Raw genomic sequence first — 25,362 nt, 5'->3', positions numbered from 1 at the left:
TCATGTTTCTCCATCTTTTATTAAATGATACAAATTCACATAAATTCATTGTTCAACACAGACATAAAAGTTCAACATATATTTAAAAGCATTTAATGATGATCCATCATATATTTGCAATTGCTGGAAATATATATATGGTATAAAATCCAATCCATTTAAATAGTCATTTGATATAGAGCAGTGGTGTAATCATCCAAAATTTTTGAGGGGGCCAGATATGGCGAATGGGGCAAAATCTATAAAAAGCTGCAAGCAAGCGAAAATGTCGACATTCTTTAAGCTACAAAAATCAAATTTCTGATAGATTTTGACATAATTTTCAGAAAATGATATCGTATTTCACCATTCTCTTTTTCCTTTTTTTTTCTCGTTCGTGAAAAATTCGGGAGGGGGAAGGGGGGGGGGGGAACGCGCCCAAGGCCTCTTCCTCCATCTTTGCACAACTGATATAGAGCCTTTTTCTTTCGGTTAAAAAGCGATGCACACGCATACTACTCCATGTTTGGGCCACTAAAACAATAAGGAAATTAATTTCCACAAAATCCTTGTTTTACTACAGTAACTTTAACTTCTCAAATAAGTGTTATACATCCACAAAAAAACATCAGGTAACTGAGTAATCCCAAAATGTTGTATGATTTCCTCATATTCATTAGATCATGTGCATAAATATGATGTGGAAAATGATCATATTTAAAATGTTTTTGCACACCAGGTATCCGGTGAATTTCGTTGAATTAGAAACAATCAGTATACGTGTTGATAAACAATAATTGATATGTAAAAATATATTTAGGCCCAATCTAACTTTGGAGCGTTGAGTATTCCATTTATTTTTCAATTTCAATTAAATCGATTGACCATTAAAAACATCAAAATATCATACAGAAAAGACATACTACAAAATATAATACAAAAGATAACATAAGAGTCTTAAATCAAATACAAGGTACATAATGGCCAGTACCCCTGAGAAGCAAAACTGTATTAGTCGGAACCCTAAAAATATACAATTTGTATAAATCTGATCAATTTCGGGATAAACATTATTTTGTTTAATACTCAATCTACGAATATACCCACAGACACTCGCCAATTTCATTGTCTTTAATCTATGTCTCCTAAGGAGCAAGAATTACCTCATTTAGGGAGATCTCTCTTCAAGTTATGAGGGATAGCTGTTTTTGCAGAAAAAAAATCTAGAAAATTGCACTCAAACTTATTTCTTAACCAAAATAAGTGATTCCAATTTAACAATAAAAAATTTTAATTTAAAATTTAAAATTAAAAATGTTATTATTGTTGTTACAGTTTGTCTGTTTAAACTTAATTTAGTATATGTCGATTGTGTCGTGTCAATTTTTTCTTATATTTTTGGCATATTTACTAATGCGTGTGAAAGTTCTGTGAGAACCGTAAGTTATTTTTTAAAAGAAAAGTCTGAAGCTTTTTTTTCATCCTGTGAGAGCATGCACGCTTACCTAAAGCGGCCCTCATTAGTGGTGTTTGTGTGGGGGTCATCTAATCGAAGAGACGATTTGTTGTGTCAAACGGGGGTAGAATCTACTTTGTCGTATTCATAAAACGAGTTCAGAACACCTCTCATGCCCAAGGATTTCTTAAAGATAAATGCAAGTAGTTCCAGTAAACACTGATTTCATTGGAAAGTCTATCATGCCAAGGTTACTTGTGAATAAAATATCACAGTAGATCTAAATCCGGCATGCAGTTGAGGCTTATCGATATATTTCATTATGTAATATATTTCCTTCAAAAATGTTTTATTCAACTTAATTACCAAGAAACACACTGCTATTCAGGCAAAACTTAATCTGATGGTGAAAATATCTGTTTGCATCCAAATGCCCATTTGGATATATTTATAAGTGTCCATTTTGTTTTGTTTTTCCTTTAGCGAAAATACGCGCCGCCCGTGCTTTAGTCTGGCAACCTTTACCGAGCACTAAGAATTTCAAGGAATTCATTCCTGCCAGGTACCCATTCACCTCACCTGGGTTGAGCGCAACACAATGTGGATTAATTTCTTATTGAAGTAAATTATGCCATCACTGGGATTCGAACCCACGACCCTCTGTTTCAAAGTCCGGAGAGTAATCCACTGGGCCACAACGATCCATAAATCATACATTTCTGTAGATACCCTTGAGTCGAGGCAACATGGTTTAGTGGCTGAAAAGGCTATTGGGCTTTCCGTGATTTTTTTTAATCATTTACGTATCGCGAATAACATGGGACTCCTTTGTTATTGAGTGGATTCTAGAATGAAATGGAGTGAACTTATTATAATGCTATCCTATCTGAAATGACAGAGAGTCGATTTCCCCGAAATGATGATTCCTCTCAATCACTACATGTATGGACTATGATATTTCAATCTGTTAAATAACATCAATCCAAACTTAACCAGTCTTAATCCAGACAGAACTTTTATGACGAAATCATACATACTATGTTACAAAGTATGTTACAGTCTTCTTGAAGGACTACTACAATGCGTTGCACCGTATACCATGTTAGAATCGTAGATTAATCTTTACCATGACCGTATAATACATATACATAAAATAGCACATTAAAACAGGAAAATGACCCGATGGAAAGACTTAGAAAAAGAACAAACGATCACGCCGGAAATCGTTCTAAACTAAAAATATGATATCAAAAGCTGAATTTTAAATACAGATGAATTTTTATGATAACGTAGTATACAGTATTCAGACAATCTACCAGTAGGACTGGGAACTACCATGATATTCAGGTACCCAAGTATTCATCTACAATAAAATATTCATTGTTCTCCATTAGACTTAGAGCAAGTTAAAGAACCTTTATTAGTCACGCTTGTTGATCATGATCTCATAAGGCCGCAGAAGTCTCCCAGAAGCTGTCTGAGGAATCATCTTCAAGATGTCTTCGGACTCCTTTCCAGGAACCCTGCTGAAGGTATAGTTCTGCATGAACCATGTGAAGATCAGGAAGAGATCAGCCTTGGCTACGGCTTCACCAAGACAACCACGACGTCCTGCTCCAAAGGGTAGAAAGCTTGGAGGGTGATCACGAACTGTGCCACTGCTACTGAGGAAGTGATCTGCAGGAAGAAAATTACCAGGAATACATAAAAAAAACACCACGGGCAAAACGTCACGTAACATAACCCACATACTGCATAATTACATTATAAACATGGTAGTGTGCACTGTTCTACCAAATATATATACAACCAGACTGGCTGGATTTGAAATTTATCCAACTATTCTTTTCTGTGTCATTATCAGGTCAGTGCTAATCATACAGCTTAATGTCATATTCCATAATGGCATTTTTTAAGGAAGAACTCATCAAGATGGTCCTAACCCCCAAGGCTCACAGAGCATAGAGTATTTATTCATCACAGCTACCGCATCTTTATGATGGGCGTGGGATGATTTGAATTGATTCACTAGACCGGATGAGGTTATGCTAAAGTAATTGATTAAATCGATCGTTTTACCTGAGATAAACTTGTTTGGTTGGTATCATTCTTATGAGCCTTGTAGGAGTTAATCACAAGTATTACTTACCCCTTTATGGTGGCAGCGGTGGGATAACAATATTAATTCTACTTCTTTTTAAACTACATCTAAGACGATGGGAGATATGGGCTTTTATTCGTGTAATGAATTTCCTTACCTGGAAGAAACTTGTCTGGTTGGTCCCATTCTTGAGGATCATAGTGCATGGAGTAGGTATTGATCATCACAACCGCACCCTTGGGGATGGAATAGCCTCCTAGAAGATGATCAGATAACAGAAACCATTGCAGTAAACAAATAAGAATTTATGTAAAACAGACAATACGATATTTTAAAGATAAAACGAGCGATATTTTATTGTAATAATGAAAAAATTGCCTTTTTTATAACACTGTTTTAACACATGAGGGTGAGAACCAATCAGAACACAGACTGGTTTTAACAGCAATTTTCTTACATGTAGAGAGCTTTCGAAAATATGCCGGAATTAACAGGACGGTATTGAGATGAGCAGGCTGAGATAATTATTTTTTTCCTGTCACAATGCCGTTCGGACTGGACTACCCATAAGATCGTGTTTCTGAATGCTTCTTAATGAAAAAAGTCACATGACATGGATATAATTACCAAGTGTGGTATCTCTTGTAGTAGCGCGAGGCACTGCAGTGGGCAAAATACTACTGTACCGCATCACTTCGTAGAGAGTGGCCTCCGTGTGAGGGAGTTTCCCGCGGTCATTGATGGTAGGTAGACGATCACGGCCGATGACATCATCGATCTCGGTCTGGACCTTTTTCTGGAATTCTGGGTAGGTCACAAGCAAAGCCATGGCCCAGTACAGAGTCTCAATAGTGGTCTGGGTGCCAGCTATAAATAAAACGATCGAGTAATATGCATTACAAAAAAAATTCATTAGCAAATATACTACCAACCTGGAAGATTCAAAGTTGCATTTACTTTTGACGATAAGACGAGAAATTGTTTTCGCCGAGTTGTATATCGACATGGTAGGATAGGCCTACATTAGCTCGCTAAGTCTTATAACAAATTGTATCTCGACATGGCGAGATACATGTACATTATTCCGTTAATTTGACTTATAAATAGTTGTCGATGACGTGTGGTACATTATCTTAGTAAGTCGGCTTACAGACATGGCGAGATACCTTATTTTTCAAAATCAACTTATGTCGACATAGCGTGATAAAATACCTAGCCAAGTCGACATAGCGTGATACAATACCTAGCCAAGTCGACATAAACAGGACACCCAGAGCAGGGGCGGATCCAGCCTCCGCCAAAGAGGGGGGGGGGGGGGGCGCGCGGATTTTTTTATCACCCATATTTTCCGCGATCGGCCGCTCAAAGTTGATTTTTTTATTATTTCTTTGAAGGGGTAGTCTTAACAGTCACTTCTTAGCTTTATTTTTTTTAAATATAAATGTGTAAAAATCTCATACGCCTAATTCAATTAGTGCGAGCGCGAAGCGCGAGCTAATTTTTTGGGGAAATTTCATGTATTTTGTCCTGAAAATTGAACATTTTGGGCAATGTTTGTGATCCTGAACAAGATGTGTATGTAACTAGATAATATACTGCGAGCGCGAAGCGCGAGCAGAAATTTTTAATATGCGTTCTGGTCTGATCGAAAAGGGACCTGTTAAGGACGTTTTGTATGCAGTTAGCCATTATAAGACGATACACATTTCAGCGATAAAATAATGCGAGGCGCGAAGTGCGAGCTGAAAACTTTTGACATTCCAACCTAAAAAATTACATTCTAAGCACTTTTTGTAATCATGAACGGCATGAGTATATATCTAAACAATTGATGTGAGCGGAATAAAAAAGAAATTTTAGACCTAAAAACTGGACACTCTATTCATGTTCAATAAAGAAAAAGGTGTGTCATTAAATATGCGCGCGCGCGTTTTTAGAGTTAGACAGAATCTGGGCTTTCTAAATACTTGTTTTAATTTTGAAAATCAATAAGAACGTGAAGCCCTAGCTGAAAATATTTAATATTCTGATCAAAAGGGTAAATTTAGCACTATTTCAAGCACTGTGTAGGAAACTTGCAAAGTGGATGTGAACGCACTTAATAAATGATGCGAGTGCGAGCTGATATCTTTTATTATTATTTTGTCCTCGAACCGAAACATTCTAAGGACAATTTGTCATCCGATGAAAATGATTATTATTTACTTATTTCTCTTCCTGAGCGCGAGATGAAACTTGTCGAAATTCCATTCTGAACAAGGGACAATTTATTTAGTAGCCAGTAGGAATTCATGAACATGTTATTATGTTTATTAATCTAATATAAGCCTAATGAGAGCGTGAAATTTGTTGATATTGAGGCCTGAAAACTGGATATTTTAAGCACTTTTGTGATTTTGAATAGGATGCATGGGTTAAAATATTGTTAACTATTAATGTGAGCGCGAATCGTGAGCTGAAATCTTTGAAAACTGTCATAAAAAGGGGGATTTTAAGTAGTTTTATAGAAATAATGTAGAGGTATACACAACTCACCAATCAAAATGCGAGCGCACAGTGCAAGCTAATAGGCCTACAGACACCTGAAAATTGATATTTTGATGACTTTATGGAATACACGAAGACAAAATAACTTGGCAAATCAAATAATGCGAGCGCATAGCGCTAGCTGTTGATATTGACACCATGATACGAACATTTCACAGAGCACTTAAAAAATCAATTTGTAAATCAAACAAAAAAATGAAATCTCGACTCGGATGTCCGAGCTGAAATATGTTTTGTATATTGACTTCAAAACTAATATATATCTTAAGCTCCATATCGGCCTGTTGAGCAAAATATGTTTCTCATCGAACAGGCAATACAAGCGCGAGTGAAATATTTTTATAGTGACATTAATTTTTTTATATTCCAAGTCTTCCCCTGACCTTATTTTATTCACTTGCCTTCCTCTTCTTATTTTGCCTCTTCCTTTCCCCCCCCCCCCTTTCCCCTTCTTTTTTTTTTTTTTAATTTCTCCCCCCCCCCCTTCTTTGCTCCACCAATAGGGGGGGGGGGCGGCGGGCCTCTCGCCCCGCACCGGATCCGCCTATGCAGAAGATGTAGAGAGGATACAGCGGACGTTTAATGGATGATAACGGACATGGAACGTTTGTTGCTCGTATTTGTTGCGGATTTACATCGTACACGGCGGAAAGTTCATCCGTTTTAAAGACCGGACCCACTGGCCGACGGACGCAAAACGTATAATTCATAAAGGACACAGCAGACGAGCAAAAGTTCGGGGGTTGCTCCATCCGTTTGAACACATCCGCTCCAGAAATGGACAAAATTAGCGAAAACGTAACGGACAATAACGGACGTTGGTAGTATTAGCGGGGATGCTTAACGGATGTTCATCGGAAGCCTAGCGGATGAAAATGGATGGCATCTCCAAATGGGTTACCGTGGGCTTTGAATACATTATCTATATACAAGATGGATACGCTTACACCCTTTCTATTTCTGTGCTTCTAACGATTATATACGTTCCATTTACCTTATCTTTCCTCCCTCTTTCTATTGTTCAGCTAGAACGTATGTAACACGTATGAGTACGCAACGGATGCATAGCGTATTCCAACGGATGGCAAGATTTTTTAACGTTTTACATCTGCTTTGCATCCGTAAGTGCATGTGGGACCGGGCCTTAAAAGTTTTGTGCAGCTCAAAAAAAATTTGCGCGGATGAAATCACAGTGGACGGATGCTCGATGGATAGAGCGTATTAAGCAAGTATGCAATAAGTACACAACGGATGCATAGCGTTTTCCAATGGATGGCAAGATTTTTTTCCGTTTTACATCCTCTTGCATCCGTAAGAGCATGAGGGACCGGGCCTTGATATTCGTAACTATTACTAACTAATCCGTATCGTCCGCAGAAAATGGGTAACTTTTGCTCAAATCTCCGTCATTGGGGGTAAAAATTACGCAGTTTCATTATCCAAATATACGCAGGCATCCGCATGTCCGTAACATGGCCGTAGGACTATAGCATATGCGCTTACCACTCATTCAATGAACAAGGTATATTATCTTGTTCTCAGTTACTACTCCATGTGGGGCAAAATAAGGTTGGCAATGTTTGGCTTATTTCCTCTTTTTCTTTTAAAAAAATACTTCCTTTTTGGCACTGCCAGTTTCCATTACAGCTATATATCATATACCTTGGCTCCTAAGTAAATTTTATTTTTTTAATAATTTTTTCTAAATTAAAAATAGAGATTGAAAAATTACAATTTTCCTGCCATATAAGTACTTTCCACCAATAGAGGGCGTACGCAAAAGTATGCCCAAAATTCAAGTTTTCCCCAAAATACTAGTGAATAATAAATTGCAACTGTATGGAAATTATATTTTTGGTCACAAAAGTGATATTTTAATGATTTTAATTAATGCGTGTGCTGTGTATTGCATTGGTATATAGTCCTCCCTGTAAATTCCCCGCAGGCAGGATGGTTGCAGAGAACAAGTGGCGCTTACAAAGTAATTGTGCATTATCAACCCGGCTTTATTAGCTTGGCGGCACAGCGCACACGCATTTCAAAGAATCAATTCCTACCGGTACCCATTTACATCACCTGGGTCGAGTGCAGAACAATGTAGATACATTTCTTGCTGAAGGAATCTACGCCATGGCTGAGATTTGAGCGGGGATGAACCCATGACGTTTCAAACTCCGGAGACTAATCCACTGGGCCTCAACGTTCCATTATTTTATTGGGATCATGCACGGGATTAGGGATAATGATGCAAAACATTAAGGGCCATAATGGCCCAGGTGATTAAATCTTGATATAATCTGACAAACAATATCCACCATTCTCCCGACTCAATGAAAAAATCCTAAATAATCAGAAAGTACCTGAAAAGATGTCTAGAATCGTCTGGAAGATGTGGGTATCTGTCAGTTTATCTACATTTTCTCCTTCTTTCCTCGCATCATCCTGGGCTTTGAGTAGCAGACTGTAGAAATCATTGATGTTCTCTGTAAAAACAAACAAACAAAAACAGACAAATTATTTACGCTGGAAAGACCATCTTTCTTGCATGCGAAATCTTGTACCGTCGCGACACGTATCATGCTTATTATAGTCACTATTATGACAACGAACACAAGAAAGTGATTCCACAACATACAGTAGAAAACAAAATCTCACTCACCTGAATCGTATTTTTTTCTAGACTCGTCAGCCAGTGCACGCATCATAGCGAAGAACCCTTTTGAGCTATTCTTGATAAATCGTGGCCCACTTGAGGGAACGTATTTGGCCCAAGGGAAGAAATCCGCGGCTAGACCCAGACCGAATTGTTCATTGAATTCGTCAGCCATTTTCACCCATTTTACAACAACGGGGGATTCCAACTCGTAACTGAAATGAAAATAATTTTACAAAGGGAAAGACAATGATTGTACAGCTTGTTTATATTGTTCATACGAATATGTAGTAGGAGGCTGCATTCTACAAGCTTCGCTTTTTAGCAGCTTCCTCCGTTTCCGACCTGGTACATGGTTATCTTGATTATTATACATAGTAAGCCTCTTTGTGTAATTGATTATAATTATATCAAGATGTATGTAACAAAACTTATTGTAAATGATTGTTGGAAATGGAAAAATAAATGAAATGAATCGAAATAACGATAAATCAAACCAATAAATAAAACCTGTTTAAGCAAACGTGCTTTGTGAAAATAAACGACACTTTAAAATATCATAACTTTCTTATTTCTACATTCGATGAACTTTTGATTTTTCTCTTGATCTTTCAAATCAACTTTACGTTAGGGGTGGACTCAATTGCCCTAGTCTTTGTTTCTTTCATGCAACCTACCTTGTCCCAAAGCACATCTGTGTAAGAACATTGTACATGAGAAGAGTGAGGAGAAGCTTAGGGTCCACCGGTTTACCTTCCTTCTCGGCGAGATACCTTTCAATCTTTGGATAGACACTAGAGATCAAATCCTGGAGCGGTTTGCCGGTTGCAAAGTGCCTATATAGTTCGTAAAACACGAGATAAGATTTTACTATTTCGATCGACCCCCAGATTGAATTCATTTTATCACGTCATGCAATAGTTAAAAAAATGGCAGAGGTAAAAATGTCATTAATAAATTGACGAGGTAATAATGGCAGGGGCCGAATGAATATATATCCTGCCATGATTGTATAGGCTGTAATCTGGTTACAAATAAGTTGTATTATAGGCCTCGATCATACCTTTGCTTCCATAGGCAGTACGTGGTTCAGGATATTTTTGTTCGGGGGGGGGGGGGGGGGTGATGGGGTCACTGGGGTGGGGGAGACAATTCTCTCCCTAAGGCTCGATTCTGTACATAAATCGAAAATCAAGAAGGATACTCGCCCGTCCCCCCCTCACCGCCCCTTTCCCGGATCACCACCACTGTCAATTTTTATTGCTCAAAAACGTGATTCCGTGTAATCAAAGCAAATTGGGTTTTTCAACCAATAATCATAATAACATGATTTTTTTTACATTTTGTTGGTTTTTATGGATTTATTTCAAGTTATTTATGATTGCAAAAGGGTCACCAACAAAGTTCATCGAAAAAAGACATAAAAACAAAGGTTCGAAAAATCAAATAAATACATAAGAATATTAAAAAAAAATGCATAAGAAATTCATTATATTTTGTCAATTATTTGTAGATATTGTTAGAAATGTAAACATTCATACTCTCACAAAAATAGCATTCTACTAGCTATACAGTGCGTATAAAAAAAAAACGGGACAGATTTGAAAAGTCTATAAAATTTTAGTTTCAAATTATGATGTCTATATTTTGGTGTTAATATAGGTGCTCTACGGTCTTGTCTTTCAAATGATATTAAAAAAAAATTAGTTTCGTTCATGCTTGAGCGAATACGGGACATTTTTGTTGGGGGTTCAAAAAGAGGCTTGCGCCAGAATTGCAGAATATGAGTTATATGATGATCAGACTTCTTGCTAATTAGCAGACTTCCTCTTAACCTTTTCATTATCTTTGCCATAATTTTCAAGTCATGCGGTCAAAATTCATTTTCAGATCTATTTATTTGCTTGAATTATTCTATTGTTTCTTTTTAATATGCTCTCTGTTAGCTTTGAATATTCCTTCTTCAAGCTAAAATTTTTTTTTTTCAACCGAATTATGGGAGAACATGGCTTTTTTATTCAAATCCTTTCATTATGTGCTACAAAGGTTATGGTGCCTTTTGAACAAAGCCACACAGATGGGCGGGCGCTCGGGTTGCTCCCCCCCTCAATTATAAAAATCATGACCAAGAAAAAAAGTGGACAGGAAATAAAAGGAAAGATAGAAAGTAAAATATGATATTATTTTCTGAATATTATGTCAAAATCTATCACAAAATTTGATATTGTAATAAAAAAAGTGGGAATATTTGCGTGCTCACTTCGCTCGCTCACAACTTTTACCCGATCTGCCATATCTAGCTCCTTCAAAATTGACTCAATACACCATTGTCATTGAAAGACATGAATCCCTTCCTGTGTTTCCTGTCAAGCAATTAAACTTGGTCAAGGAATTAATGACCCCTTGAAAATAGATTCATGTCTTTTAAAGGTACATAACATAATTTGTTTCACATAATAAAACGATTTGAATAATCACATGTTTTCCCCATTAATAATTCAAATCTTCTTGCTTGGGTTGACAAAAAAAACATTTTCTCAGTTACTTATGAAGGAAAATTAAAAGGTAAGAGAAGTTTTAATGAAAAAACAAAATAATTCAATTAAATAAATAACTTTGTAAATGAAATTTGACAGCATAATTCGGAAATTGTGGCACAGATAATGAAAAGGTCAAGAGGAAGTCTCCTGATTAGCAAGAAGTCTGATCATTGTATTACACATATTCTGCAATTCTGGCGCAAGCCTCTTTTTGAACCCCCAACAAAAAGATCCTGTGTTCGCTCAAGCATGAATAATTTTTTTTTAAATTGCATTTCAAAGATAAGACCTTAGAGCATCTATTAACACCAAAATATAGACATCATTATTTGAAACAAAAATTTTATAGACTTTTCAAATCTGTCCCGTTTTTTTTATACGCACTGTATAAAGTGAGGTAAAGGCAAAAAATGTTATACAATAAATACAATTTTAGGGCAGATTTCATACGCTAATTTGCATAATCATTTAATTTGAAAAATATATAAATATCCTGGTAAGAAATAGCCCAGTTGAAATAGGTTTAAGCTGACTTCGATCAAAGTCCATTAAGCCGAGCTCGTGAGTACAAAGCGTTCTGTATGCTATGCATACGCGACGATTTGCGTCAGTAACTCTGTTATCAGTACCTCCATTAATAACATGCACCAAATCACATTAACCCATCGAAGAAAACGTTGAAATGACAGTTGCTTTTGTACCTGCTTGTATTCATGACAATTCTGCCTTAACAAGTTACACGCCTGTTTGTAAAATGTCATTTTTTTAAATAATAATAATATGCAACATTTATATAGCGCTTAATACAAATGTTTCTAAGCGCTGCATATTACCCCCGCTTTAGCACGGCTACCCTGATCGGGCGCTCGAACATTCAAGGAATTCCTACCGGGTACCCATTTACTACACCTGGGTCGAGAGTGGCAAATGTAGATAAACGCCTTGCCAAAGGACGCTAGTGCTGCGGTGGGATTTGAACCCCAGACCTTGTGGTTTCCAGTCCGGAGACTTATCCACTGAGCCACAACACCTCTAAAATTTTAAAAGGTGTGCATGATCGTCGAAAACAGAGACAGAGATTTATTTTTTAATGAAAGTAATTTTTTTTTCTCACATTATTAAGGATCAAATCACCAAATGGATTATAAAACATACAGTTTAAGTTAATGATGTAAATATTAATATAATATTATTGTTAACAATAAACGGAACCCCCAAGGTGACAAGGGTTTTCCCAACTCATTCCCTCGACTTACTCGTTCCTACGATACTTAAATCTATAAGTCGAAGGCACCGGCGTAAATCCGGTCCGAGTGAGGGGGGGGGGGGGGGGTGATAGCAATATATTGAGCTGAAAATTCAAAACTTTTGGGGCACTCCATAACAAGGGATGTTTACATAATGCACTACCACTTTTGGTGGTTAGTATACAGTTAGGCCTATTACAATTGTTAAAACTATACATTGTTTTGATTGGGATTTGTCATCGGTCTGTTTCGAGTCGGTTGTTGGTGTCTCTTCTACGACACAGAACTAATTCAAGAACACAGACTGACAATGAACAGCTGTGAGGTCTTTGTCGAAAATTGTTGAATCAGGACAACAGTTTCGGAGCTGACGAATAATTGCAAATAATGTCAAGATTCCATGACGAAACTGCTGTTTTGATTAACCAATTTTCGACAAAGACTTCTTGGTTGTGCTTTGTCATGAAGGGCATTAGAAAATACATTTTCTGTGTTTTTGAAAGTGTTCCATGTCGCTGTGCTGAAAACCCCACCTGAGAGCAGAATGAGCCAACTTGCGATGAAGTTTCCATGTCTCACTGTATGGACTGAATGCGATGTCTTTATATCCTTCCGTGAAAATATCCACTGTGTATCGAAAATTGCGTCAACAAAGGTTAATCTATTTCAGTTCCTACTGAATTGCTCAATTGTAAGACGAAAATATGTTCATGAACAACCCTCAGGCATCACTGATTATTATATGACAATAATTGTTAAACTTTCAAATACCTGTATATAGAAATACAAACTGAAGTTGGAAATTGATACCAGAAACGAGTACAAACATTTTCAGACTTTGGCCTATGCAAGTCATCTCCGATCCAAGATCCTTAACACTATAACAAAAGGATTGATTATGTTTGAAACGTTAAAGGGATGGTCCGGGCCGAATATCTAAATAAATAGAGGAAAATTCACAAAGCAAAATGCTGTAAAAGAAATCTGTAAAATATGAAATATTGTATAATTCAAACAATATAAAACAAAAGAAATAGTGAGTGATGGACATCATCAACTGACTCATTTGCATGTCAGTGAGTTGTGCAAATAACTGTTTTGTGAAAAATAAGCGAAACTTTAAAATGCGATAACTTTCTTACTTTACATCCGATTTTGATGAAATTTTCATGTTTTGATAATTGGATTGTTCTCTTGTTTGTTCAAATAAACCTTTTGTTGGGGTGGATTTGTCCATTAATTGTTAGGCCTATCGTAACATCGTCGTCTTTAAATTATTGCGATCAATCTACTTGATCTGAAACCACATTGTAATTATACTGACGAAGAGGGCGTCGATAATTTGAGTATTATTCTATGATTAATACTTTGTTGGCAAAACGCTTCTACTTGTAGTACTATTCTGTTATCATTGTAATTCCTTAAAAAGCTGTGTGCAATATGAACGCCTAGCTTAGCCGGGTAATATAGGAGCGCCTTGAGCACCTAACAAGGTGGATATGTGCGCAATATAAATTTCCTATATTATATTATTATTCCTATATTATTATTGTTGTTACAATATCTGCATGTTTATGAGATTTGAGGAGCATGTAATGATCCTGCCAAAAGAGGGCGCTACAAACGTTTACTTATTAAATGCTACTATCTCGACTATACAGAAGCCGTGTTAATTCTGTTTGATTCTGACTGATAATATAACTTGAAACATGATGGCAGCGGTGAAAAGTTACCTATTTCCGTAGAACAGTTAATATTCTTCTCTCTGAACTCTGTTATGTATCTGCAAACTGTGATTTGAACTGGATTTCGCCAGCTTTCTGAGAGTCATTCCTGCATGTGTCCCACATATGTAAGTCTGTGTACTGTTTTCTACATTCGGTATCGCTATATTGGTGTGAATTATCATTCTGACTTACTGTGACTACTGTTGATTGCATGATGACTGATGATAATCATAGTGATGGGTCTCCTTCCGAGCTTCAGCATGGAGCTACTTATGCTAAGCCTTCCATTCAACCCCCTGGGCATTTTAATGCGTCTGCTGGAAATAATGTCGCAGAGGAGTGGAAAATGTGGAGCCAGCAATGGGAAAATTACTCTATTCTCACAAATCTCTCTCAACAACCTGATCGTTATCAGACTGCCCTTCTCCTTCACAGTGTTGGACCGGAATGTCTTCGCGTCTACAATGGCATGAAATTTGCTACTGAGGCTGATAGCATCAAATGTTCTGTGATTATGGACAAGTTTAACACACATTTCCTTGGAGAGAGCAGAGAATTCTTTGAGAGATTTAAATTCAACCAGCGCAATCAAGAGAGTGGTGAATCCATTGAGCAGTATGTCACGGTTCTTCGTATGATGAGCAAAACGTGTGGATTCTGTGATTGTATGAAAGACAAGCTGCTTGTTGATCGTGTCCTACTCGGTGTGCGTGATGATCGAATGAGAGAACTACTCATTTCGAGATCTGACCTTGACCTCACGACTGCTATAGACGTGTGTAAAGCTGTAGAGGCTACTTCTGTCCAAATGAAAGCTCTGAGTCAAAAGAATGAAGACATACATAAGGTTGGACAGAGACATTTCCCAAAGTCTGGAAGAAAGAAGTATAGCATGCAGAAACCAAAAGGGAAAGATCTACAGAAAGGTAAATCAGAGGTTAAGAAGTGCAAGTTCTGTAACAGGGTTCATGAGATGAAAAAAGAGTCCTGTCCAGCATGGGGACAAAAGTGCAAAGCTTGCAGTAAGCCTAATCACTTCAAGGGATCTTCAGTGTGCAAGACCAGGAATGTTCACCATGTCGGAGATGATGACTACTCATCCTCAGCTGAAAGCATTAGTTTTGTGCAAATTAATGCAGTGGATATGGACAAAGAGCCAATTATCTGTAACATGCTTATCAACAATCAGAGGGTACCGTTCCAACTGGACTCGGGTGCAACAGTGAATCTTCTTCCACAAAAGTATCTAAAAGAGGAGGATGTAGTTCAGAGTGCAAACATCCGTCTATCTATGTGGAATAAAGCTACAACTCAGGCTATTGGCAAGTGTAAGGTGATAACCAGAAATCCTGCTACTGGCAAGAAATACAAAGTTGAATACATTGTAGTAAAGGAAGATCTACCTCCACTGTTGAGCAAAACAGCAGGGGAAAAGATGCAGCTCATTACTGTTCATTATGATTCCCTTGAGCTAGTACGCAGCATAGTTCCTGAGGACATTGCTGAGATAATACCTGACAAATATCCTGATGTGTTCTCGTCTTCTTCAATTGGCACTCTGCCTGGAAGTCCTGTTCATTTGACAGTTACGGATGATGCAATGCCTACTGTTTGCCCAGCTAGAATCATCCCTGAATCCTTGAAAGGCAAAGTAAAGGATGCACTTGATGATCTTCAGGCCAAAGACATCATCGAAGAAGTCAGCTCTCCAACTGATTGGGTAAATCAGATGGCTGTGGTGCAGAAAAAATCTGGTAAAGTACGTGTTTGTCTAGACCCCAGACCTCTCAACATCGTGCTTAAGAGGGAGCACTATCCCTTACCTGTCTTAGATGATATTCTACCTCAGCTTTCAGATGCTACAGTCTTTTCAATCTGTGACTTGAAAGACGGATACCTTCACTGCAAGTTAGATGAAGAGTCTAGTTTACTGACTACTTTTGCCACACCCTGGGGAAGGTACAGATGGAAACGTCTTCCATTTGGTTTGAAAGTCAGTAGTGAAATCTTCCAAAAGAGGCTTCACCAAGCACTTGATGGTCTTTCTGGAGTCCGCTGTGTGGCCGATGACATCATCATCTGGGGCAACAGTGATGCTGAGCATGATGCCCGACTACATTGTCTACTGAAGAGATGTCAAGCTGTTGGCATTGTGTTGAACAAGGATAAATGTCAGTTCCGACTGAAGGAAATCACATTCCTTGGCCACATCGTATCCAGCTCTGGACTCAAACCTGATCCATCAAAGATCGAAGCTATCCTGAACATGACTGATCCTTCTTGTAAAGATGACATCCATCGCTTGCGTGGCATGGTAAACTACCTATCCAGATACCTACCTAAGTTATCAGATGTGATGAAACCTCTCAATGACTTGACGCATAACAACTCAGCGTGGACTTGGGACTCCAACCACGACAAAGCTTTCAAGGTGTTGAAAGAGATGCTAGTGCAAGCACCTGTGTTGGCCTTCTACGATCATAGCAAACCGCTAGAAATTCAGACTGATGCCAGCTCCACAGGCGTAGGTGCGGTTATGCTACAAGATGGAAGACCGATAGCCTATGCTAGCAGAATGCTGAGTGATGCCGAATCCAGATACTCTGTCATTGAGAAAGAAATGCTTGGTATAGTATTTGCACTGGAGAAATGGAATCAATACACCTATGGCCGTGAAATAGCTGTGTTCACTGACCACAAACCTCTTGAAAGCATATGCAAGAAACACCTGGATAGAGCTCCAAAGCGTCTGCAAGGGTTACTGCTACGAGCTCTTGCATATGACATACAAGTGAGATATCTCAAGGGCAAGGACAACGTCCTGGCTGATGCTCTTAGCCGTGCTTCTCTTCCCTATGAGAGTGGACAACATGATCTAGAAGTGGTGAATGCTGTTAACCACTTGGCACTCCCTGATGACAAGATAGCAGAGATAAAAAGACAGACTGCCAATGACCCTACTCTCTGCCAACTCAAAGACACCATTCTTGAAGGGTGGCCAGACCACAAGTCACAACTTCCTCAGTCACTCACCCCATACTTTGGTTTCAGAGATGAACTTTCTGTCAGTGATGATCTAATCTTCAAGGGTGAACGGCTTGTAGTCCCAAAACAAGTCAGGCACAAAATGAAAGAGGAGTTACATCGTGGTCACAATGGTGTCGAGTCAACTTTGAGGAGAGCTCGTGATCATCTCTACTGGCCAGGCATGAGTAAAGAAATCAAGGAATTTATTCAAACATGTGCCACATGCCAAGAAAACTCCAGCTCACAGCCTGCCCAGCCTCTGATGTCGCACCAGATTATAGACAGACCATGGGCTAAAATAGGACTGGATCTTTTCCATCATAGTAATGACACATATTTGATCATGATCTGTTACTACTCAAACTACTTTGAGATAGAAAAACTACAGAGGACAACTGCCCCTGCAGTCATCAAGAAACTGAAACACCAGTTTGGGAGATATGGAGTACCTGAAATCATTGTATCTGACAATGGTCCTCCTTTCTCCTCTAACGAATTTGCTGAATTTGCCAAAAAGCTTGGAGTTAAGCATAATACCATCTCTCCATACAACAGCAAAGCTAATGGCAAAGCAGAGTCTGCTGTCAAGACTGCAAAAAGACTACTTACAAGATGCAAGGATACTGGAGATGATGTTGATCTAGCCTTACTCAACATTCGCAACACCCCTACACAAGGTATCCAGAGTAGTCCAGTCCAAAGATTCATGGGTCGTCGGACTCGTACTCTCCTCCCCACTTCGACTCGGTTGCTTGCACCTGATCGCAACCCACAGGCTGATCTTGAGAGACTGAAAGAAAGCCAGAAACGTCAAGCAAAGTATTTCAACAGAGATACAAGAAAGTTGAAAGATCTCTCACCAGGAGCAGTCGTAAGAGTCAAGCCATTCAACAATAACAAGAAGTGGAAGAAAGCAGTTATCCTTAAGAAACTGGATGACCGTTCCTATGAAGTTCGCTGTGAGGGCCAGGTTCTCAGAAGGAACAGAGAACACCTCAGAGCCACATCTGAACCACAAGATGTGCATGACACTGGTCCTGCTCTTTTCAACTGGAGACGTTCTGATGGTAATCCTCAACCTGATGTACCAACTACTGAGCGCCATACTTCCTATACCAGGACCCAGATATCCCAGAACGCGGATATTAACAGTCCGGAGAAGTCGCGTGATCCAAACTTGAATACCTCAGAAACGGAACCAACCAACCCAGCTTCCCTAAGACGATCTAGACGTCAGCGACGCGAACCGCTTAAGATGAGGGATTTTGTTACGTTTTGAACATTTAAACCGAAGAAGGAAAGAAAGTGAATGCTGAAATAAATAAACTGAACACTAACATTTCTTTAAACAAGTTTTCTGCTTTTTTTTAACTCAAGCAAATTTTGAAGTCAGAACTGAAGCAACAATCAACTCATCTATCTGGACTTTTTATTTTGTGAAATCAACCTGGACAATTTAACCTGGACTTTTAAAACATTTTGTTTGCAACTGGAAGAACTGTTTTTAACTCAATTATTCTTTTTTGCAAGTATATTTTTTGTGCAACTACAAAAGTGTGAAAGTCTCATAAACTGGTATTTTGGTTTTATATTTTGGAAATATTTACATACATTTAATTGTTTGGTTTATTATTGATTCTTTTCAATTATATACATTCTCTCTAGCACAAAGCTCAAAGAAGGGAGGATGTTACAATATCTGCATGTTTATGAGATTTGAGGAGCATGTAATGATCCTGCCAAAAGAGGGCGCTACAAACGTTTACTTATTAAATGCTACTATCTCGACTATACAGAAGCCGTGTTAATTCTGTTTGATTCTGACTGATAATATAACTTGAAACAATTGTTATGTAGCCAATACGTAAAACTGATAAGATAAATATTTTCATAGTTTTGCCAATCAATTTTTGATCATAAAAATACTCAAATTTTTGACGTTCTACCCCTTCGTATAGGAGAAGTATAGACAAATGTACATATAAGTGGAATGTTATTATAATTGCCATTATCAATAAATTATGACCACTTACTAGAATAGAAATCAGGACGATCGGCAAAGTCTACTCCCTGTTTGAGTACGGCTTCTTTGATCAAAGCTTGTCGGTTGATAACGACCATCCATCTTTCCCCGACCTTAAAACCGAAGATATCACCGTACTGCTTAGACCATTTACCAAAGACCACCTCGGGAGAATCGTTCATACCTGGATAAACGGGAGAGGTAGAGTTTAATCTCGATTACACGAAGCTCGACTTTCCGAGACGTCGCAGCGACTACTTTGAGTTAAGACCGAATAAACGTTTATGGGGGACGTCTCGATCCGCGACTGAAGTCCCCAAGACGACGTATAGACGTCTCTTTGTACCTTAAGACAGAAGAAAGTTTCATGTTGGAGAGTTTCTGCGAATGTAATCCCTGAGATGTCGTACAGACGTCTCCTGTGTACCGTAAGCAGGTAAGTCCGAATAAACTTTTATGTGGAAGACTGACGTACGTCTCCGCAACTTTAGTAGAAATAGAACAAATAGAAAAATTGCCTATCATTGAAAAACTTAGTCTCCTCTTTCATCTGGTGTTACTTTGACTTTGACTTTTTCATACATAATAATAATTATAACATTTGTAGGGCGCTTAATACAGGTGTTTCTAAGCGCTCAGTTTTCTGCCTATCAACTAAATTACCGGGAGAAAAAAAAAAAAAAAAAAAAAAAAAAAAAAAAAAAAAAACCTTGATATATTCAAAGCAAAATTTTAAACAAACAAATGCAACTAAGATGTGCACCTCAATATAGACCAACCCACAACTGATACCTATACATTAAAAAGGTGGGTCTTTAGCAAGGTCTTAAATTGATCAAGGGAGTTGGCATTATGGATGTAAGATGGTAATTTATTCCACTGGATTGGAGCGAAAACGGAAAAGGCTCGATCCCCATAACTGGTATTTGTACGTGGTCCTAAAGTAAGCTGCAAGGCTACATGAGTAAATAAAAAATAATCTCATTTTTTAAATTTAGGTACCGCTACCAAGTGTTTTTCAAATTAACGTAGAGACTCTTAGCGTTCTTACTCTAAGTTATGATAAATCTTCGATAATCGACATTATTTTCTTTTACTGGAATAGACTGTACATGAATTACACTCACACAATGCCTCTCAGAAAATATAAAACAAAGCCGTAATCACCGATGTTTTATCATAACTTATTGTAAAGCTTAGAGCCTCTTCATTATCAGATGCAACTCATATTCTTTTAATTCACTCATAAATGAATACAATGTATATGAGTAAAGGATGCCAAAAGGATACCGAAAATTAATTAAGCGGACGGTATCTAAATTTCAAACAGAAAATCCAAAGAGTCGAATGTTCCATATCTGCTCTTTAGCCCCAAAGTGACCCATAAGTAAGTAGTAACGTTTCTTTAAAGGGCAAGTGAATTGTGAATGTTATAATGATTTGGTAGTAGATCATACAGTCTAGAATGAAATTTTTGATCCACCTTTTTTTGTTACTCTATGATTACTGCAAAAAACAATAAAAATGGTTATGCAATGGAAAATATATTATACGAATGAAATGAATGCAGAACAAAACAATAAATCAAATCAAGCCCCTCTTTCAAGTAAAAGTTGACTTGAACACGGACCCTATTTAAGAATGTACAGAGTACGAAAAGTTCCTTTATTATGGTCCTTGACTTGAATGAAAAGAGAAAAGTGAGGTTTACTGTCAAATGTGCACAGAATTGGAATATCATATATTTCATAAAAATAAATAAAAAATAAATATAGTAAGTGACATCATCACCTATCTTAGTTGCAGATCACTGTGATGTAGGCTATATATAAGGTGCAAAATCAAGTTTTAATATGTCATAACTGTCTTATATTACATCCGTTTTCAATCATTTTGGGGGGCACCATGCTCGTCTCACTTCTCTCTCTCTTTTTAATTCGAATCCATTTCTTATTCGGGTGGACTTAACCTTTCAAAAAGACACTTGCATTTCCATAATTGCATTTTCATTGAATTATTTCATAATATACCAGTTCGGTTTTAGTGCTGTTTTTTTTTTTTTTGGGGGGGGGTTTTAACTTGGGGACTTCAACCTGCCTAACCATGGACCCAGAGGCACAAAGAAAAAAGTAATGCACTGATCTAGCCAATCACCAGGCTCAATACGTAATCCTTTAATGATTTGCCCCCCGCCAACCCACCCCGAGCCCAATCTCCCATGCAGTTAAGTAAAGTGCAATGACGTAGGATTATCAGTGGCAAGGCCGATTAACAAAAGACTTCGTGCATGCATGGATAATAGCTTTTTCCCCGAGCTTTTCGATTCACATTCATTACATTCATTAATGGCGCAGTTCTATTTCGTGAAAAGTGATTTTTGTAAATGCAATGATATTGACCTATATTGGGCAGTTGGATATTGTGGGCATGTTCCAAGTCTCAAGAAAGATAAGAAAAAAAAACGGATGACCTATGTATATCTCTACCCGCACCTTGATTTATATCACTGATAGAAGGTGCGGGTAGAATCTTATGTTTACAGAAACCTGGATGCGCAGTTGTCGATATACCACCACAGTAGATTAAGAATAAGATTTTACCACATTTTAGTGCATTTTCATATTGTTGTATTTTCCTTCTTTATATCACCACTTTCTCTTCTTCTCTTGATCTCATCCATCCTCTGTCTCCACATATAATCTTAAACACAGACATGAAACACAAGTTTCTTCTATATTTCTCATCATCTGTTAAAAAATCAACTTTATTCAGTTGGTATTTATTCACCAAATATAATCAATTTCGACCCCGGAGGGGGAGGGGCACTGTCATACAAGTTACACACCGTGCTCGTACAATGACTTCTACCAAAATAGACACAACAAGTATCTCGAGTCCGTACTCTCAGGGGCGGCGAAACCGGGGGGGGGGGGGCACTTGCCCCCCCCCCCCAAAAAAAAAAAAAATCGCTGTAAGAAAAAAGAGCCCTTTTTCAAAATGGAAAGTGCCTTTTTTAAAGACAAAATACCAATTTTGAAGTAAAACAAGATATTTTAGGTTAGAAAATCGCAAATAAATTATGGCTCGCGCAACGCGCTCGCATCAATTCTTATTTAGTAAGGTATCATGTCCATGATATATACAATAATGCTTGAAATGTCAAGTTTTCAAGTAGGAATATCAACAATTTTTGGCTCCATGTTTTGCGCTCACATCAATTATTGTTTAAGAAGGTAGGCCTACTCATTCTGTTCCTGGCTACAAAATTATGCTAAGAATGGAAAATGTCCCTATTTTCCAAAATGAACTACTCTTTTTGAAGTAAAGCATGATACATTTTAGGCTAAGAAATCACAAAAATGTTGGCTCACGCTTCGCACTCGCTTCAATTATTGTTTAGTAAGTATCGTATTCATGGTATATGAAAGATTGCTTAGACTTTCCACTTTTCAGGTTGAAATATCACCATTTTTGGCTCCATGTTTCGCGCTCGCATCAATTATTGTTTAGTATGGTACTCATTTTGTTCCTGGTACAAAAAATGCTTAGAATGTCCAGTTTTCATGTTGGAATATCACAAATTTTCGCTCGCGTTTCACGCTCGCATTATACGATTGGTGAGATATTTATCCTGTTCATGAGTCACTAAATGCTTTGCCCCCCCAAAAAAAAGAAAGAAAATACGTTCCGCCGCCCCTGCGTACTCTAAATAATGCAACATAATATGAGTGCCCCCGATCTAATTAAAGGACAAGTCCATCCCAACAAAAAGTTGATTTGAATAAAAAGAGAAAACATTCGACTCACTGAATATGCTGCCAACAATAGGTAGACCCCTGGGACCAGGTGGGAACCCCTTTGGTCTCATCATGGTCCACAGGGCCAGAGTAGCAGTGACCACTCCAAGGGTTGCTGTGATGGTCAAGGCATTCAGCTGACCAAAGCTGGACTCTCCACCTCCAAGCAGGTCAATCATGATGAGTTTTTTTTCACTAAGCTATACAAATGTTTTAGAAATATGAAAAAAGGGAAATAAGAATGATGACAATGCAATGGTATGTTTTGCCCCTGTGACAAAGATAACGACAGGAGAATTACTTGGTATTAAAGGACAACTCGACCCCAAAAAATTGAATAAAAAGAGAAAAATCCAACAAGCATAACAAATCGGATGTAAAATAAGAAAGTTATGACATTTTAAAATTTTGATTTATTTCACAAAACATTTGTATTCACATCATGATTGGTATGCAAATTAGGAGACTGATGACGTCAACCACTCACCATTTCTTTTGTATTTCATTGTATGAAATATTCAAATTTTCTCATTATTGTCGTATGAAACAGTTTTGTTCCTCCTGAATATATGGAATTACTATTAAATATTTTTTGTTCACTCAAGTTGGTCATCCTTTCCAAATCTGTAAAAATTGATATATTGTATAATTAAATCAATTAAAAACAAACAATATAGAAATAGTGAGTGGGGGCATCATTGACTCTCACATTTGCATGTCACCTAAAGTGCATAAAACTAGGCTGTGAAAAATAAGCGCAACTTTAAAACGTCATAATTTTCTAATTTGACACCCGATTTTGGTGAAATTTTCAGGGTTATGTCGTGAGGCATACCCCCCCCCCCCCCCCGGGATCTTGTGTTTGTTTTGAGGCACTCTCATTCAATGAACAGTATTATTATGCGACACTAGAAGTAAATCATATAATCATCTCACGTTATTGTTATGATACTCAGCAGACTTTATATTATGACTAAATATATCTATATACACGATGAAATATGATGAAATTTTCACAACTGGGTGTTGTGGCGTGCGCATGTAATCCAAGCTATACGTGGGGAAGTTACAAATTGATGCAGAGGTTAGAACCCTGGTCACGTCTTTCGGATGGTGACGTTAAAGGTCGGTCCCAGACGTAAATAATCATTATCTGATTGATACACGTCTGACAAAACTCAACTAGACACACACACATATATCATGTATACATACGAGGGGGGAAGGTCATGCATGCGCCTAATTTTGATGCTATACACCTAGCCTTGATATACTTACTATGAAAAGCTATAATACCCACTGTATAATGTAATAATGATGCCATCGTAAAAGTATACTCATCCTACACCAAGGAGATATATCACCTCTCTCCTTGGTTAGAGGTGATCCATCTCCTCTCACTCACAGGACTATTGAGATCATAATCTGCAATAAGCCTACCGACATTTTACAAGTAAGTATTAAAATCAAATTTTACCTTTCACTTATACACCGAGATCGAGAATGGCAGAACTCTATTGTACCAAGCGATGCTGATGATGCACTGACAGCTTGTGTATGCGTACTCGAAATGGGTCAATCGACAACAACAATGTAATGATCACGAAGATCATTGTTAGCTCTATAAACAGGAAGATAGCATTCAGAGGCGAAGCTTGAGCTGGCTATGCCGCCGACAGTGAGAATGAATCAGCAGTATTACCTAATTGAATTGAATGCGCTCCTGTCTGGGTATGTATGCAGGGGTGCACGGATCGGGGGTGGGGGGAGGTGGTCTTTCCCGTTTTCAGGTCATACAAAATTATATATAGCTCGCGCTTTGATCACACTCGCATAATAATAACAGTAGTGATATGCTTATCCTGATCATGAATTCAATGGTGCTAAATATGTCTCTTATCAGTTCAGTATGTGCATATACAGAAAATTGCTCCCGCGCTTCACGCTTGCACTTTTTAACCATCAGCATCATCATTATATCACAATTATTATTATAATGATGGTGATCATCACCATCATCATGATTACAATGATGATAATATCATCATCACCACCATCATCATCACCACAATCATCATCATCGTCATCACCATCATCATCACCATCATCATCAGCATCATCATCATAACTATCAGCATCATCATCATCACCATCATCACCACCATCATCATCATCACCACCATCGTCATCACCACCACCATCATCGTCATCACCATCGTCATCACCATCATCATCATAACTATCAGCATCATCATCATTATATCA

General features: G+C 37.9%; 1 protein-coding gene across 2 annotated transcripts; it reads right to left on the bottom strand.

Moving 5' to 3' along the window:
* Nucleotides 1-24,988, bottom strand: LOC129281970 (steroid 17-alpha-hydroxylase/17,20 lyase-like). 2 transcript variants are annotated; one of them, XM_064113497.1, is made up of 10 exons: nucleotides 24,575-24,988; nucleotides 23,108-23,297; nucleotides 19,311-19,484; nucleotides 13,057-13,150; nucleotides 9,414-9,572; nucleotides 8,743-8,951; nucleotides 8,444-8,566; nucleotides 4,164-4,403; nucleotides 3,694-3,792; nucleotides 1-3,112 (listed from the first exon to the last, which is right to left on the bottom strand). In XM_064113497.1, the coding sequence occupies exons 2-10, from the start codon at nucleotides 23,274-23,276 to the stop codon at nucleotides 2,856-2,858; spliced, it is 1,524 nt and encodes a 507-aa protein (XP_063969567.1). In that variant the 5' UTR covers nucleotides 23,277-23,297; nucleotides 24,575-24,988; the 3' UTR covers nucleotides 1-2,855. The 2 variants fall into 2 exon arrangements, with proteins under 2 accessions (XP_063969567.1, XP_063969568.1); XM_064113498.1 differs by lacking the exon at nucleotides 23,108-23,297 and having other exon boundaries at nucleotides 24,575-24,692.
* Nucleotides 24,989-25,362: the final 374 nt, after the last annotated feature.

Source organism: Lytechinus pictus, chromosome 18 (assembly GCF_037042905.1).
Source record: "Lytechinus pictus isolate F3 Inbred chromosome 18, Lp3.0, whole genome shotgun sequence".
Classification (NCBI taxonomy): domain Eukaryota; kingdom Metazoa; phylum Echinodermata; class Echinoidea; order Temnopleuroida; family Toxopneustidae; genus Lytechinus; species Lytechinus pictus.
The sequence above is the reverse complement of the archived record's forward strand: the minus strand, read 5'-3'. Positions and strand labels throughout refer to the sequence as shown.